Source organism: Zonotrichia leucophrys, chromosome Z, assembly GCF_028769735.1.
Source record: "Zonotrichia leucophrys gambelii isolate GWCS_2022_RI chromosome Z, RI_Zleu_2.0, whole genome shotgun sequence".
NCBI lineage: Eukaryota > Metazoa > Chordata > Aves > Passeriformes > Passerellidae > Zonotrichia > Zonotrichia leucophrys.
Genome location: NC_088200.1, coordinates 32,385,296 through 32,401,902, shown reverse-complemented (window position 1 = coordinate 32,401,902; position 16,607 = coordinate 32,385,296). Strand labels below are relative to the sequence as shown.

Sequence of the window (16,607 nt, the reverse complement as noted above, 5' to 3'; positions counted from 1 at the left end):
CTTTAATACTATTACTATTGCTTCCCTGAAAGAACAGAATAACCACAAAAAGAGCACATTGACCTACCACATGTAGAGCCAGCAGCTTACAGACTGACTACACAAATGTCTCTTAAAATTAGCTATAACATGATGCTAGCTTAAGCTTTTTGTACCTCATTTCTATGGGTATCCTCATGCCTCGTATTCTCCTCATGCTACAGACTTGCTATTCCACCTTAGTCGATTTTGTTCCCAGCAGCCATTCTAATAAAACCCCAGGGAAAATTGAACAGATTGGTGCACAGATAGTTGAACGAATAGGTAGGCAGTAAACACGTACAGATTCCAAAGCCCTTTGCTGCTGTAAAGAAGTTATTTGGCTGCCACATAGTTCAAGGTTCTTTTTCAGAGAGAGCTTTTCTTAGAGACCTTCAAATTTCTAAGCCTGCCCTACTGAATATGGCTATCTAATGCTGAACGGTAATTGTTTATTCTCCCCAACCAAGAACAATTCACTGAGTCTCAGAAGCTTAACATTGCATCAATCTCAACCACAAGACTAGTAACCAGATTTTGGGATTGAAGTTATTCATAATCTTCATTGATCTCTACTTCTTTGGGACCATCTGTCTACAGCAGCGATACTACAGCCACCAATTCCCAAAGCAACACATCACAACTTCAAAGACAACAGAAAGAAAAGTCAGGAAGTCTGTTTTACAAGAGGTTTTGTACATGTTCTTTAAAAAAATACCTAGTTATATCTAACATAGCATAAAGTCATGATACTCTATTTTATGTACTGCAATTTATGCTATATATACTGCTGTATGTACTAATATGTACTGCTCTTACTGAGAAAAACGAAAACTGAAAAATAGAAATCTAGTGCTCCAGAATCAGTGTTTCATGCTGGTTTCAGCTGATGTAGAGCCAATTTTTTCTGCAGTACCCAGCATGAGGATATGCTTTAGACTTGTGTTGAACACAGAGCTGTTTTACAAAGAGCCAAAGACTTTTTTGCTTTTTGTACTGAAAGCAGGAGAACTGGAATGCCTGGGAGGTATGAGAAGACAAAACCAGGACAGGTGGCCCCAATTGACAAAAGAAGTATTTCAGGCCCTGTGACATCATGATCAGTATGAAAAGTGGTGAGAAGAAGGATCATATGAGTTGGAAGGGATGTTCACAAACACTGGCATAACTAAATTACATGACAGGAATCCATGCTGTTATGTCTGCAGAGAAAAACGGATGTGACTGCTGCAGCGTTGGAAAGTTGGTACACTGCAGGGTGAGTACTGTGACATACCAGACTTCACTGGATGACTCTCCTTTCTGTGAGTCTCAGTGGTGGGCAGCTACTATGTGTTACTACTATGTGTTAACACAGGTAAAGAACTGCTAAATTCAATCTTACAACTGAGAAGAAAGACAAAGTAAAAGTAAAAAGACAAAGTAAAGACTGACAAATACACATAAAGACACAGGGAAAAATAAAACTCCTATACAAGGAATAAATAAATTATGAAAATCCTACAACTGTAAGCAGTCTAAAGAAAAACATCTACCAAACAACACAATCCTTACCTGCGACTAGTTGTTTTCCTTTCTGTCTTGGTTACTTCCTCTTGAAGTTGCTGTTTAGTATTTTCACTTGTATCAATTTTGAGTTTCTTGGCAATGCGTTCCTTTATTTGAAATCTCTCATTACTAGCAGCTTCATCTTCAACACTATCAGCATCTTCAAAATGTTCCTCTTCATCCTTTATTGATTTAAAATGATAAAACTACTTTAGATACTTTTCAGTACAGAATGATAAATAAGGAAATAAATATGGAAATCTTTTTCTTACAAATATAATCTCTTCCAAGAAAAAAGCAAACTTCAAACAATATATCCTTATTTGCTACAGAGGTAACAAAAATTTACAAACATGACAGTTTCTTTTCCATACACAAATTACTTCTTATCTGTAAGGGTTAAAAAACTTAAACCAGTCTATTCTAGACTATTAACTTTTACAGCTCTGTAGATGACATCACAGCAGGTGATATTACCCATACCACTGTTCATGAATCCAAAATTTGATTGACACGATACCATTGTCTCAATGGTATTGAGACATGATGGTACCATCCTTCATTTTCCACTGAAAGAAAAACTTAACTCCCTACCACATGGGTATACTTCAGTCATGATGGGATAGAAGAGGTTAGATCATCAGCTCCCATTAGGGAATTTACAAATACTAAATTGATCATACCTGTGAAATTGTTATAAGCTTAATGAATTGATCATAATTGATCATAAGCTGTGAAAACCTGTGGAACTGATCATTGCAGCTTGCTACAGAGGTCAAAGGAGAGGCCTCAGGCCTCCATACCTAGCACAGGTAGGCAAAAGGGATAAAGCACCTTGGATCAAAGACATTTGAAGGGAGAAATAGATGGAGAATGAACAAGCAGCCTGACTAGACCAAGGCATCTAAGTTTGACTATCTCCTTCATGGAAGAAGGAAGTCTGTATGAACCTGAACTGAAGAATGACAGTTTGAAGATGACATGGTGTATCTTTTCACATTTACTTTGGTGTGATGCTCATCAGCAAAAGGAAAGTGTAAGATGCCACATGATTTTAATTTTAGCCAAAGACAGAAAGGACAGTTAGAAATAGCAAGCCAGAGGACTTAACTGTATCCAGGAGACTGCCAGAATGTAAGCACTTGGGAAGGAAGAACATGTACATGTCCTGGGTGTGAGATACAGGCAGGAGGAAGAATAGCATGAAGATCATGTCCACAAACATGAAGGAGGAAAGAATAAAAAAAAGTAAAAGCAGCAAGAAGCAAAATTTGGGAATAGAAGAGAAAAATCAACAATTGGATTTCAGAAGTTGTAGTGGAGTCACTGTTTAGGAATCTTTAGACTACTATGCTTAGATTCAAGATTTAGACAAGACAAGACCAGTCAGAAATAAGACAGAAATCTCTGAATATTTAGCACAGTAAAACAGCTGAATATTTTGCCAATGAAAGGACAGAAAAATTGTTGGGGGAGTTTTGCCTGTTCCTTTTTAACAGGGAAGAGAAAACTGGAACAGGATCAGCATTTCCCTTAATTTACCAGAAAGATATTGTTTGACAGAGGAGATAATGAAACTTTGTAGAAGATTTGCTTAGATGATAAATTGTCAGAGAGATGAGTGACTACAAACCTCAATAGCAGAGGGAAGTCCAAAAAAAAAAAAAGTGACAGGACTGTGTTCGAAGTCTTTAACATTCAAGGATAAAGACAGGCTCCTGGTGGAGATTTGACTAAGGCTTAGGTAAAAGCATTTCACTTACACACAGTTAATTGGGCAAAACTTTTGGAATAAAAATGCACAACTCTAGAAAAACAGCATTTGCTAAGTAGTAAGCTAGTTAAAATTTGCAGACATCTGAGTAACAGGAAGAGGGTTAAAATTGGGGAGACAAAATGTTTTGACTTGTCTCACTTGGCTAAAACCTCTATTTCTCAAACCACCCACCAGCCTCAGTTTGCAAAGTATTTCACCATTTTTCTTCTGGAAAAACACTGAGAAAATAGGATATGCTCTTCCCCCTCAACTGCGTTCCCTCCTGCCGCTCTACTCTTTTCTCCTACCTAGCCTCTTCCTTCAGTCCTTCTCTCTCTCATTAAGTCCATCTGATACCAACAAACATCTAACAACAGAATAAACAATCCAAACTGAACTGCATGGCACCTCAAAAGGGAAGTGGCTGTTCTGTTGGCTGATAGTTGCTCTCCATGTGACACAGAAAGTTGTACTACTTCTAACTGCTGTTATTAGCTGGGTGGAGTTGTCCTATTCTCCTCCTTAATATGAAAATAAAAATGGTAATGAGACAATTTGTGACAGAATGACTGGCTACTATATGTAATATGATTTTCCCGTTTAAGGAGATTATTGAACTGAGGGGTGGATAATTCATTTTATCTACACATAGTACTGCATGAAACTTAGTGTTCAGCAACTGACAGACAAATAGGGAGAGAAAAAGAAATTGTGCACAAAAGAAATGTCACTGTGGTGACATTCTCACAATGGTGAGAAAAAAAATTGTTAATACACTTCATATAATGTTTTCATTAATGACTTGAGCACAAAAAGAATCCTAACAAATAGCTATGAGGTACTGCTAATACAAAGGCTGTCTCAAAGAATTAAACGTACAAATGTGAGGACTGCAGTAAGAGAAACAGGATGGTATTTAATAGCATGAACAGCAAGGCCAGGTGCTTAGAGAACAAGAGACTCTCTTACATGCTATGGGCTGGTAGGCTGGGGGAAGTAGGAAGATCTGGAAGAATTATTTGCTCCCAGGTTTGGCAATAAAACTACCAACATGTTTCAGCTGTGTAAATGCAGAAGTGATCCTGTGATGTGTTAACTAAAATAACTCTAAGAGATCATAAAATAATAGTACTACTTCACAAGACCCAGGTAACTGCCTGAAGTGCTAGATCTTAGCTAAAATCTTAAATGTAATGAAATCTAAAGAGAACACCTTCCCAGGAAAAAATGAGAAAAAGCCTTCATATTTCCAACTTTGGCTTAGTTATTATATTTATTTAAATTTTTATTCTTCAACCTAATAAATCCATGTTCTACACTCCCCAAATCCAGTTTGTTTTAGAAAGAGATATTTGAATATCTGAAGAATTACTAATAAAATAGCATTCTCCAAACCCTTTTAAGACTAAAATGCTCCTGCATACAGCAGGAATTACAAAGGAGAAGAATGAAAAAGCCTGAATTCATACTATGCCTTATGAAAAAAGGAAAAGCATGTAAGCAGATTGTTTTCTTAGGCATGTGAATGAGACAGACTGTGCTCTTCCTTTACTTCCACTATGTCAACACAGAGTATAGTTAATACTTGTGCATGATGGACAGATACAGAAAACAGTACTTTCCAGGATTCAATTAGATCAATGGGAGATTACAGTCCCAGTCATATATTCCAACCTTATCTCAACAGCAATATAAAGAGGTACTCCCATGATCTATGGCTGGAGACAGAGACATATTTCAGGTAACAAGCTTATGCTTACCTGCACCATGTACAACAACTTCCTTGTACTTAAACTGCCTCTGTATTTAGTTCAATGTTACTGCATGACTATTCAAATCCCATGTCTTTCAGAGGTGACAGTCTCCAACAATTTCACTGCTACAATTTAATAATTCACTGAGTTTGTGTTCTCTTGAAGAAATCTTTCAAACAGGACTCTGACTCAAATGCAGACTTACCCTCAAACATTGCAATTGACAAACTTGATTTTAATTATTGTTTAAGAAGCAGTTTCAGGGTTTTTATCACTCTGGTGGTTTGTCACCCTGTGGTACACAACTCATATAATATATTCCTATATAACTAATCTACTAAATACTGAAATACAATACCATCAGTTTCTATAAAAGTAGCAGGTAGTATGCTAATTCTACCCTGATGTGAATAGCCAAACCTGAGAGCCTTCACACTTTTGCCAGAAATCTGACTTGTGCTAGTTCTTAAAGATCTCTAAAGTAACATTTGTTCCCCAAAGGAAATCTTATCTGCCCACAGTAAAAAACAAAGAATTAGTAGTAAAAAAAAATAATACTTGCCTCACTCAAATCCTCTTCTTCATTTGCCACTTCACTAAAAGAAAAAGAAAAGGAACTACTTTGAAGTGCTAGAGGAGATTCAAAGTATTATTTAAAACCCAACATTTCTTAAATAAAAAAATTGTTAGCCACCTGAAATTTTAGTAAACTTACTACTTTGTATCACCCTTGCATTTATTTTAAAAGTATCAATATTATTTTCAATCATTTGACTATCACAATCTTTTCTAATTAAAAAAGCTTAAAAACAAGAGCATTCATACAATGGAGATATCCTAAGCATGTCTTGAGCTATTCAAGCAAAACACTAATATGTACAGTTAAAACCAACAAAACTCAGTTGAGATGTTTTTGATCTCATTTATCAAACTTAGTAGCATTTCATTGCAACGAGTTTATATTCTGGAAGATGCATTTTACTGATACTGAAGCTTAACATCAAGTTAAATAAATTCATTATACAGCTACAGCTTGGTGAATTAAAAAAGAACTCTATCTGAACACACTAAGGCTAACACACCCACTGTTAATTATCACAAACTAATAATAAGGGCCCCTGAACTATTTTAGCCCACATTAAAAAAAAAGAAGTTTTGCTACAGAAAAACCAAGGACTATTAAATAAGTCTCAGAAGTCAAGGCTTTGAAGTGTGCTCAAAGCAATCAATAAGTAATCAAGATCACTAAAGAAACTCCAGATGTGTTGCAACCAGTGTTGCAATCAATGACATTAACTAATAAAGTGCTGCAGCTGGGTCAGGGCAATTGCTGATATCAATACAGACAGGGGATGAACGGACTGAGAGCAGCCCAGCAAGGAGGACGTGGGGGTGCTGGTGGATGAAAAGCTGGACATGAGCTGATGATGTACACCTGAAGTCCAGAAAGCCAACTGTGTCCTGGGCTGCATCCAGAGCAGGGTGGGCAGCAGGGCAGGGAGGGGATTCTGCCCCTCTGCTCTGCTCTGCTGAGACCCCACCTGCAGGGCTGCATCAGCTCTGGGGGCACAGCACAGGAGGGACAGAGACCTGCTGGAGGGACTCTGGAGGAGAGCCATGAAGATGATCACCTCTCCAATGGGGAAAGGCATGATTGTTTCAGCCTGGAGAAGGGAAGACTCCAGGGACACCTTATAGCATGCAGCCTTTTCATACTTAACATGGGTCTGTAAGATGGGGACAGACTTTTTAGGAGGGCCCATTGTGAAAGAACAAAGGGTAGTGGTTTTCAACCAGAAAGGAGTAAATTCAGACTAAACATAAGGAAGATGTTTTTTATGATATAGATGGTGAGACACTGGTGAGCAGGCTGCCCAGAGAGGAGGTAAATGCTCCACTCCTGGAAACATTCAAGGCCAGGCTGAATGGGGTGCTGCACAACCTGATCTAGCTGGAGATGTCCCTGCTCACTAAAAGGAGGGTTAGATGTGATAAATTTTAATGGTTCCTTCCAAACCAGCTAGTCTAGGATTCTAAGATAAGCAAATTCTCGGAGTTAACATATTTTCATGGAATTTTCTCACTTTATAACTCAACTGTGGTTAAAAACCAGAATTTATAAAGTACTAAAACTAGATAAGAAAACTGAGTTTATTAAAGCATGCAGATTTATGATTAACCTGATATTTTGCTTGTTCTTTAGATTTGGAAAAAAAAAGATATTTTCAAGCATAAGCAGGGTTAGAAGGTTGGGAAAAGCAATCGTCTAGAATAATCACAGCAAAGAACATCTTCAACATGAAGAAAATTTAAGTATCTTTAAAAGTTTAGGCTATGAAAGAGATAGTAGGAGTAAGAAAGGACTGTGGTAAAGAGAGGTATAAAAGGGGCTGTCAGCTCACTGTCTCTTCCAGAATGTGAGTTAGAACTTAGGAAATGCCACTAGTAGCATTCAGATTCAGAACAAAAAGGGGAGATACTTCCTCTGGTAGTGAAGAGCACCTGGTGAACTGAAACAATGTTACAAGAGACTTAACATACACTTTGAGAAGAGCTCTATTAAGGGTAACTAAATAGAGGAACCACATCAAAACCTGACAGTCCTCTGAGGTGAAACCTGAGAGGAAGCTGAGCAACTACTCAGATAAACTTTACATTTGCACTGCTTTCACTCTACTGGGCATCCACTGAGGGCCAGTGGTGGTGACAGCTTAGTTGGTTAGAAAAATATTTGGTCTGATCTAGCACTGGCACTCTTAATTTTTTAAATAGTAACGTGAATTGACATTTCTCATGAGTATACATCTGCATAATTGGATATAACATACTGAAAGTAGATCTGTTCTAGATATTGGAAATCACATACTAACCTTTTGACAGCAGGAACTGAGCTAAGATGTGGATCATCCTTCAGGAGATCATGACTACTTTTACTTTTTCCCTTCATGCTCTGTTAAAAGAAAAAAGTTATTATTCATTTCAGTTTAAGAGGTTAGATAGTGAAGAAGGATTATGGTAAGAAAAACACAACTTGTTTCTTTTTAGCTTTAGTCTATCCAGTAAGTATAAACACTTTTAAGAACAGAAGAAAGAGAAACCTCAAACTGACTCCACAGATTTATTTTTGCAATAGCAGTGCACTTAGTTTTAAAGACAGAGAGAGAGTTAAAAAAAAAGATATTGTTTAGTCATGTACAATCATTACACATCACAAAGATGGTAGGTCTAGCACATATACACCTAAGTGAATAAAGGGGTTAGAACTTAACTTCCCAATAATGACACATGACAATTGAAAGAACCACCATGTATAAAATAGTACTTATTAATTGCACTAATTAGATCCCTAAGGAAAAAAAAGAAATTAACTAACTGCTATACATCAGTCTAGAACACATAATTTAAGAATCATTTACTGACACAAGGAGTCAAATAAATCTAACACATAAGGTCTTCAGGCAGAAAGACTGCAGTGAGAAAGCATTCTACATGCTAACCTGAAAAAAATATTCTTAATTTTCAGAGAAAAATCAGACTGAAAATCTCTGTTACAGGAACAGTCTGTATTGTGACCTGTACTGTCAATGTCTCCATTGCAGATGCATTGTCTAATGCTTTTGGGAACACATTAGACATGTGGACAAAAATCTTAGTCATTTAAATGCAACTGCAGTTTTTTACTATGTAGAAAACAAAGACTAACACATTCAGCAACATGAAAAGATAATTCCTTCATTAAGGAAAGGGTGGTGTGTTTGGAGGGTGGTGGGGCTGTGTATGGCACAGTGCTCCAAGCAGGTACAGACAATGAGCAGCCTGGACACCGAAGGCTAACACTGATCAACAGCCAAATCCCCGATTGCACTAACAGCCTTGATCTGGTTCATAGCTTGAGGGGTTTCACCCAGAACTTCTCTGCCCTTCTTAAACAAGCAAGACCTACTGCATCTAGCACCCCCATAAAGTTCATAGGATTTTGTGGATTCAAGGATCTCAATAACAACTTTGACCTTCCATTTTTATTATCAAAAACAGAGAATGCAAGTTAGTGCTGATATTCATGTACTTCAACTTCAACAGATTAAGATAATGACCAGAACTAGAGACACTGATCTAGGCCTATTATGAACAAACAATGAGGTATCAAAAAGAAGGCTTTATTCTGGTACAAAGAATGAAGATAAATTCTTCATAAAGAGTTGTTATGGTTAATTATCTAGCTACAACCAATGCAGATTTTAGTCAGGACAAATAGGCAGATGAGATTTTGAGGCTGAGTTGAAAGAGAGCCTTAAAACACTGGAACTCGGCTTATAATGAAAGAAGCATTCTATTTAGACAATTTTAAACTGAAACCTAGTATTTGGCATGAAAAGAAAGGAAGTCCAGGCAACTGAATCAAATCCAGTATTATAAGCCAGATAAACAGAAAGAGCAAAACAGTAGATGAACATATTAAGCTAAACAAGTAAATTTTGTCTGACCAGTAAATTGAAAAAAAAAGAAAAACAGTTAAAGGTGCTGTTGTAATAAATCTCTACTATCATTCTGACTGATATCACATTACTATAATATTGTCCATCATTACTCACTGTTTTCTTTTTGTATTTTAGCTAACTTCTGAGGACTAACAACTGTTTTTTCACTTATGTGCTACAGGATGCAGGATCATGTAGTCTGATCACTAACTGAAGTGGTGTAGAAAGCCTAGAAATCTAGCAAACAGCTTGGTCAGCAGTATAAATGAAATCAGAAATTTATTTAAGAAAATTTTAAACTAGCCTTATTTAAATGCCAAATCAGGGAAGGAAATGTTAGACCAAAGATTACATGTGCAATCCTGGAATGTGAACATTTCACTATGGTGCACTATTAAATTATGACAATGGACTATTTTCTCCACAATAACCACACTTCACAGATGTATGAATATATATAAGGAAGTGGAGCTAAGCGTGTGCTGGAAATGTATAAAATGATCCTCAGTATTCAAGTATTTTACCATATAACTGCAATCATAAATAAAGGACTTGAAAAAGACAACTTTTTGCTTCCATTGCTTCCATGACTTTTAAACAGCAAACATAGATTTATACTATGAAACTTCTTGTTCACAGAAATGTAAAAATTCCATGCAGTAATTGAAGGTACTCTCAAAATCAAGAAAACTAAAAACTTCTGTTTTTGCAAAATGCTGTAACAGCAGAATCCTAAAAACTGAAGGAACTGCTATTATTATTGTTCAAAATATAAACATAAGAAGAAGACTCAAAACTTTAAAACTTTCCATAAACATGCAGAAAAGGTAATTAGGTTAAAAAGACAAATAATGATAAATTGGTAAAATACCTGACTAACTCTACTGACTTCTTCCTCTTCTTCTTCAGCTTCTTCCCCAAAGGAAAGCAGATTAAAATTTCTTTAAGAGAAAAAAGAAAATTCCTAGTAAAATTTTAAATATTGTCTTTCTAACATTCCATTAACTTTAAATACATGACAGCTGTGCTGTACATGACTTTTTAAAAAAACCTTTTATCCTGCTAAATGTACCAATTCCAAGAAACTATTGCATTTTACTTTGCAAAAAAATATAAATATTCAGAAAAGCATGTTGTATTATACTCCTGAGATAAAACAAGGATAGCAAAGCATTAGTTAAGACACAAATTAAGAAATCCTGTCTTGACTTGCTTTCCCAGCTGACAGTTCTGTTGTATTTCTTTTCTCAACAGAGAAGCATTCAAGACACAAGATTTTCAAGATATGACAGCTCAGAAACGTATCAAATGTGTATTCATTCACAGAATGCAATTAAAAAAATTATGAGGTATAACTTATATTTCAAGAGTTAATTGTTCACACTGTTGGAACCAGTCAGTTGCAACATGTTCTATTTTTATGCAGCAGAACTGACAGCATGCCCACTTTAGAGTTTCTACTACTTTCTATTGCATGTTTGTGAATTTTCATTCAGAGAAACTAAGATTTCCCATGTCAAAATGTCTAATGCCTCTTGCTAAGGTCTTCAGTGGGGAGAAATGGTATCTGATAAAATAAGTTCAAAAAATCCCAAACAACTGAGCTGTGACACAGTTACTCCTACCAGTAGGTTTCACCTGCAGTGTTGTCTCAGTCAGATGACTGCACTTTGTGGGACATGGGAAAGACAAACTACCTTCTATTATTTTCAACAAACTATCACCATGCATGCAACAGTTACAGCTCAGCAGATGCACAGGAACATTTCAGTCAGAGGAACTAGATTTGCAAGACCTCACCCGCTGGAAACAAGGAAGTGCTTCAAAGGCAGAAATGGAAGTAAAAACCTGCCAAGCTACAAAAAATTAAAGGTGAAAGAAAATGAACCACCACTTCTGTTGCATATATTTACTTTGTGCCTTTTACTTTGGACTTTTTAGTTTCTTCCTCTGGTTTGTCTTTCTTCAGTTTTCTGTTTGGTCGTGGGATAATGTCATCAAATGGATTAAACAAAACCTGTTTAAAAAAACAGTTATTTTAAACACACCTTTACTAAATATTTTGTCATTAAGTAGCTCAATACTTTAAAACAATATGCAAAAGGACAAGCCAAATTTTCTGAACACTATGCACAAAAGAATTTCAGAATGTCCCATTTCAAAACAGAACATACCTCACTGCTTCTTATTTTGTGTGGACTGAGAGGTCTCTCTTCTTTGTCAACTTCTACTTCAGCCAGGCGCAACATGTTATATATTGTATCCCCTGTAACCTGGCAAATTTACAAAGAAAGGCTTGAAAGTTCATGACTGTAATTTGTGTTATTTATTCTGCAAAATACAAGGCAATTACTATGCAAAAAATTTTGTAAGTACAACTGCTATAGGAAATATTGTAAGCATGTAAGATTTCTAAAAGACAGCAAGTACAATGTACAAAAGTTTGGGTTTTTGAATTTAATGGGAAAAGTTAAAGGAATACAGGTAATTTTGAGAATGTAGGCAGATGAAGAAGTTGAAGTGTTACTGTGAGCTATGACACAGGAAAATGAAAACCACTGAAATAAAAAAAGATTTGCTTTATTTTCTTTTAAGTAAATCATGAGAGTGGCAAATTCATCTCATGTTTTTCATCATCCTGATTTTTCTTGGGTAATTAGAATCAAATTAATTCTAAACGGAATTTTCTAACATGTCATTAATATTAGATGAACCAATAATAATAGAGGCATAATAATACAAATAAAATTATTTAAAGGCAGCACAAGATGAAAATACAATCTAGAAGAATAACAACAGCAAAACAGATAATAACAGGAACAATCCACAGATTTCTGCCAGATATAGGAAACAAAGAGAATGGAGAGAGCATAGAAGCACTAAAATAAATTTCAAATGCACATAGCAGCAAACAATACCAAACTGGCCTTCAGAGAAACTTGTAGCAGCTTCTGTCAGACTTAAACTGGGACTCCAATTCATGTGACAGACCTTTCCAAAGATTGTGTGCTTGTTGTTAAGCTCATCTGCACGACCCAATGTAAAGAAAAACTGACTCCCGTTATCATGGGGCCCAGCATTGGCCATAGCAACAAGTCCTCTTCGATTAAATCGCAATCGTGAGTGGAATTCATCCTGGTAAAGGCAGGACAGAAAAGAGAACAACTTCAGTATAAAACTATCTTTTCACTCCTTTAGCTGCAGCGTGATAGGAGATAGGAGTGAGATCACTTACATCAGCATGCACACACAGAAAAAAAATGCTGCTAGTTTTGAGTTCAGGCAGTAATAAATCTCAAGTATTTTGAAACTCAGTACCAGAATTATATTTAGAAGTTCCTACTATGAGTGGCAAAAATTATTTTTAGTCAGTATTTCTAATCCCTAGTACCAATAATAATGCAAACAATGAACAATCTTCAAAAGAAACCATAAACACACCACAAACAAATTTAAAAACTAAATATCAGTAACAGAAAGACACATTACTAATTTAAAAAATTCTAAGTCTGTCTTGTTAATTTTATCTTTTTTCACTCATTGCCTAAAAATCAATTGTTATTCATTGTTTTTATACGCATTTGTTATCCCCCTAATATTAAGAAAATAAAAAACATTTTAAAAAGTAACTGCATTTCATACATTTCTTGCAAAAATACTATTCTTGACAACAATTACTGTATTTATGCGAAAAATGAATTTAAATCCTAATTCATGTAAGGTTACTAATGATGCAATAACAGGTTGTAATAGCAGAGTAATGCAGAAATCCATAGGAAGAATATTTTCTGGAATTAAGAAGACAAAATAGGACTCCTTTCAAAGCAAGGAGAACATGAAGAATACCACAGTACTATCACAATGCTAAACACTGCAATACTGAGATACCACTACTTTGAAGCAGCAATGCTACTACAATATAGGTAATTTTTGCTTTGTTCTCTGCTCAGGTACCATTCCCTCCCACAAACCTCAGGCTCATGCTAGATGTAAAAGTCTAGCAGCAAGAAGTTGGAAGGGCCAGAAATAGGCTTTGCAGCTTCAGTCACAAATTAAAGGTGCCTGCCCCACCTGAAATAAAACAGGCAGAACAGAACACAGCTGCTGAGCCCCCAGGTTTATCATTATACCAGCATAGCTGGGTCTAAGAACTCTCAATTTAGAAGAGCATATTCAAACACACTGAAGCAGCACATGAAGGCAACTACTGCACATGTATGCATTTCATATAAGATTTGATTTTTCAGAACTTGGTAGGAAGAACAATGGGTAGAGGATACAAAACAAATTAATGTGTCAGTTATAGATACACACCTTGAAAGGAGCTCCATAGACCGACTCTCCTCCTGATCCAGTACCAGTAGGATCACCCCCTTGCACAATAAAGCCAGGCACTACTCTGTGAAATATTGTGTTATTGTAATACTCTAAAAAAAATGAAAAAAGAATAAGATATTAAACTTTGATATAGATCATGCAGAGATGTCCAGAGACTGAAGTTCCAGAAAGCAAATACTGAAACTAGATTCCACTGTTGGCTTCTATTTGGTTCCCTTCTGTTTTCCACAGACTTACAAGATCACATCCTGTGGTGTCACATGTTTCTTTTGCAAAAAATCCTGCCCATCACTGACAAGATGATCTTGAAGAATTACAGTATTTTCAGCTTTTAAGTTTTTATTACTGTAATGACACTATGAAATACACCAATTTAAAAGGAGAACTAGAAATACTGTGCTCTATCCTGGACGAGATCTCACATGCAACATTAGCAATACCCATATACAGATGATTTGCACTTTCACTCACCAGCACAGAACACTTTTCATCACCTATACTACTATACTGTACCTAAACCTATAATTTTTGCAGAATGAAATATGTGGTACATTTTTCTCTCTAAGTTATCTTCTTTTATCTATTTATCTGACAGAGGTTACAAGATGATAAGAAAACAAGAGGAATGAAAAGAAAAAATTACCTGAACCAAAACCCTGGTTGATATAACAATAATAAAAAATAAATCTGCAGCATGCTGCAAAACAAAGTAGGGTGTGCAAATGTTGCAGCATAAGTAGACACAGTCGTGGATTATTATATGCTGGGATATTAATGAGAAATACTTAAATGTATTACCAAGTACAAGATGCTACGCAGCAATTAAAAAAAAAATCAGAAAGCAAATAAAGCCCACTGAGTATACATGAACCTTTATCATGGGCTAAGGAATTCTTTTACCATTGCAAAAAGTCTCAAAATTAGGGAAAAGAGACTGGACAAAACAGACTGGATCTGTGCTGGAGGCACAAAGCCTAGACTGCTATTTTTGTTTAACAGATGAAGGCTAAAAGAACTCTTCACAATTCTACAAATGCGTAAATGGGAAAATAACGCAAGTTAGAAAACATATAAAGGTATCAAGTCTTTCACAGATTTTTTTCCAGGTTTCTCAGTAGGGAGCTTATCATTCTGGTACCCACCACTTCAGTGAAAAGTTTTACAGAGCTTTTAGCAACAAAAAAAATACAGTAACTGAAACATTAGGAGCACTCACAGAAAAAAAAAAAAAGGTAGTGTAAATTGTGATGCAGAAATGAGAATTTTGGAGAATATCCAATAAGGCATCACTGTCATTTCATTCACACACTGAAGTTGCTATAATTTGTAGATATTTGCTGGAAGTAGGCCTCTCAAGACTCTGAAAGACAATGTTTCAATACCATGTTGTCAGCTTAATTTGAGAAAACCATTAAAAATTTTTTCTTTTTTTTCTCCACCAGCTTCATTGGCAACCTTGAAGAACATTGTCTGACTGTTAATTAATAATTCCTAAAGAGAAATAAACTTATTAACATACTAAAGTCAAAACATAATCACGACTTTCATTTTACAGAAAGGGACCAAAGATGGCACAGAAATTAATTTCAACAACTCCCATCCCATTCAGTCATTACCTTCCATACACAGCTGGATGAAATTTCTGCATGCTTTTGGAGCTTCTTTTGACCATAATTCTATATCTATCTCTCCTGCTGTAGTTCTCAGCAAAACCTACAAACATACAGATAAATGCAGCCTCAGTTTTATTGTAACTTAGTCACTGATCAAAAAGTATATCTGCCTAAAAAAATAAATCTGAATTTGTTATATTTGTAAGACTGGTATATATTTAAGCACATCAGGTAGCTACTGTTAGTTCTAACTAGCATTTCCAGAACTTGAGATACAGCTCTGAATCAATATTATAAATATAAAGTATAATAAAGATGTATAATATAGCTGTAATAATATACATAACATAACATTCATAACATGACATGGCTGATGCTTTATAGAAACTTAAGATACCCTTTATCATTTTTATAACGAAATAACATGGGAAAAAAACAAAACCCATAAATACCCAAAGGTATAACTCTTACAAGGAACATCATTACACTCAGTGAGAGTTCATAACAAAATGAACGAGGTAAGATATAATAGGGAAGAGAGGACTCCTCTATTTTACGTCTCCGAGGACTGCTCTGTTGTATGTCTCCAGACATCATGCATCACGCCTCATGCTTTGACTCCAGCAGCATCAAAGAAGTAACTTTAACCAAACCAATCCGCCACAGAAACAACGACCTCGCCACCCCCAATCACCACGTGTTCATCTCGCTTTCCCCCCATAATCCAACAACACACAACTTCTTCAGGATTTCACCCCGCAAGCCTCACCTTCCCGTTGGTGGGCGGCTCCTGGATGTAGATGTTACTCATGGTGAGGAAAAGACCGGCCCGGCCGGTGAGCCCTCCCCAGCGACCGACGCGGAACCCCCTTCGCCTCCGACACTTCCTACCGCCCCGAGCCGCCCGACATCCTGGGCGCCTGTACGCAGTTCGGAGACGAGGGGGATGAAGTTGCACAAGCCGGAAGAAAGGATGAAAGAATGAGTCCTCGCCCGGCGCCTCTCCGAGATTCACTGAGAAAGAACGTGTCTTGGGAAAGACCCGAAGGTTTCTCCACACATCTGTGGTCCCCCACCGTGGCTCCCTCCCTAGAGGTGCTGA

At 36.4% G+C, this 16,607-nt stretch overlaps 1 protein-coding gene across 2 annotated transcripts in view; it reads right to left on the bottom strand.

The window, feature by feature from the left end:
* Positions 1 to 16,606, bottom strand: part of CWC27 (CWC27 spliceosome associated cyclophilin) — a 96,100-nt gene extending 79,494 nt beyond the window's left edge. The window contains exons 1-10 of one of the 2 annotated variants that reach the window (XM_064736079.1): positions 16,275 to 16,606; positions 15,509 to 15,605; positions 13,869 to 13,981; positions 12,546 to 12,689; positions 11,729 to 11,827; positions 11,468 to 11,571; positions 10,426 to 10,495; positions 7,947 to 8,026; positions 5,639 to 5,672; positions 1,573 to 1,748 (exon numbers count right to left, since the gene is read on the bottom strand). In XM_064736079.1, coding sequence (XP_064592149.1) covers positions 1,573 to 1,748; positions 5,639 to 5,672; positions 7,947 to 8,026; positions 10,426 to 10,495; positions 11,468 to 11,571; positions 11,729 to 11,827; positions 12,546 to 12,689; positions 13,869 to 13,981; positions 15,509 to 15,605; positions 16,275 to 16,316 — 959 coding nt within the window. In that variant the 5' untranslated portion in view covers positions 16,317 to 16,606. The remainder of the gene's footprint in view (positions 1 to 1,572; positions 1,749 to 5,638; positions 5,673 to 7,946; positions 8,027 to 10,425; positions 10,496 to 11,467; positions 11,572 to 11,728; positions 11,828 to 12,545; positions 12,690 to 13,868; positions 13,982 to 15,508; positions 15,606 to 16,274) is intronic. The other variant, XM_064736078.1, reaches the window with a different exon arrangement.
* Between the last annotated feature and the right edge of the window lies 1 nt (position 16,607).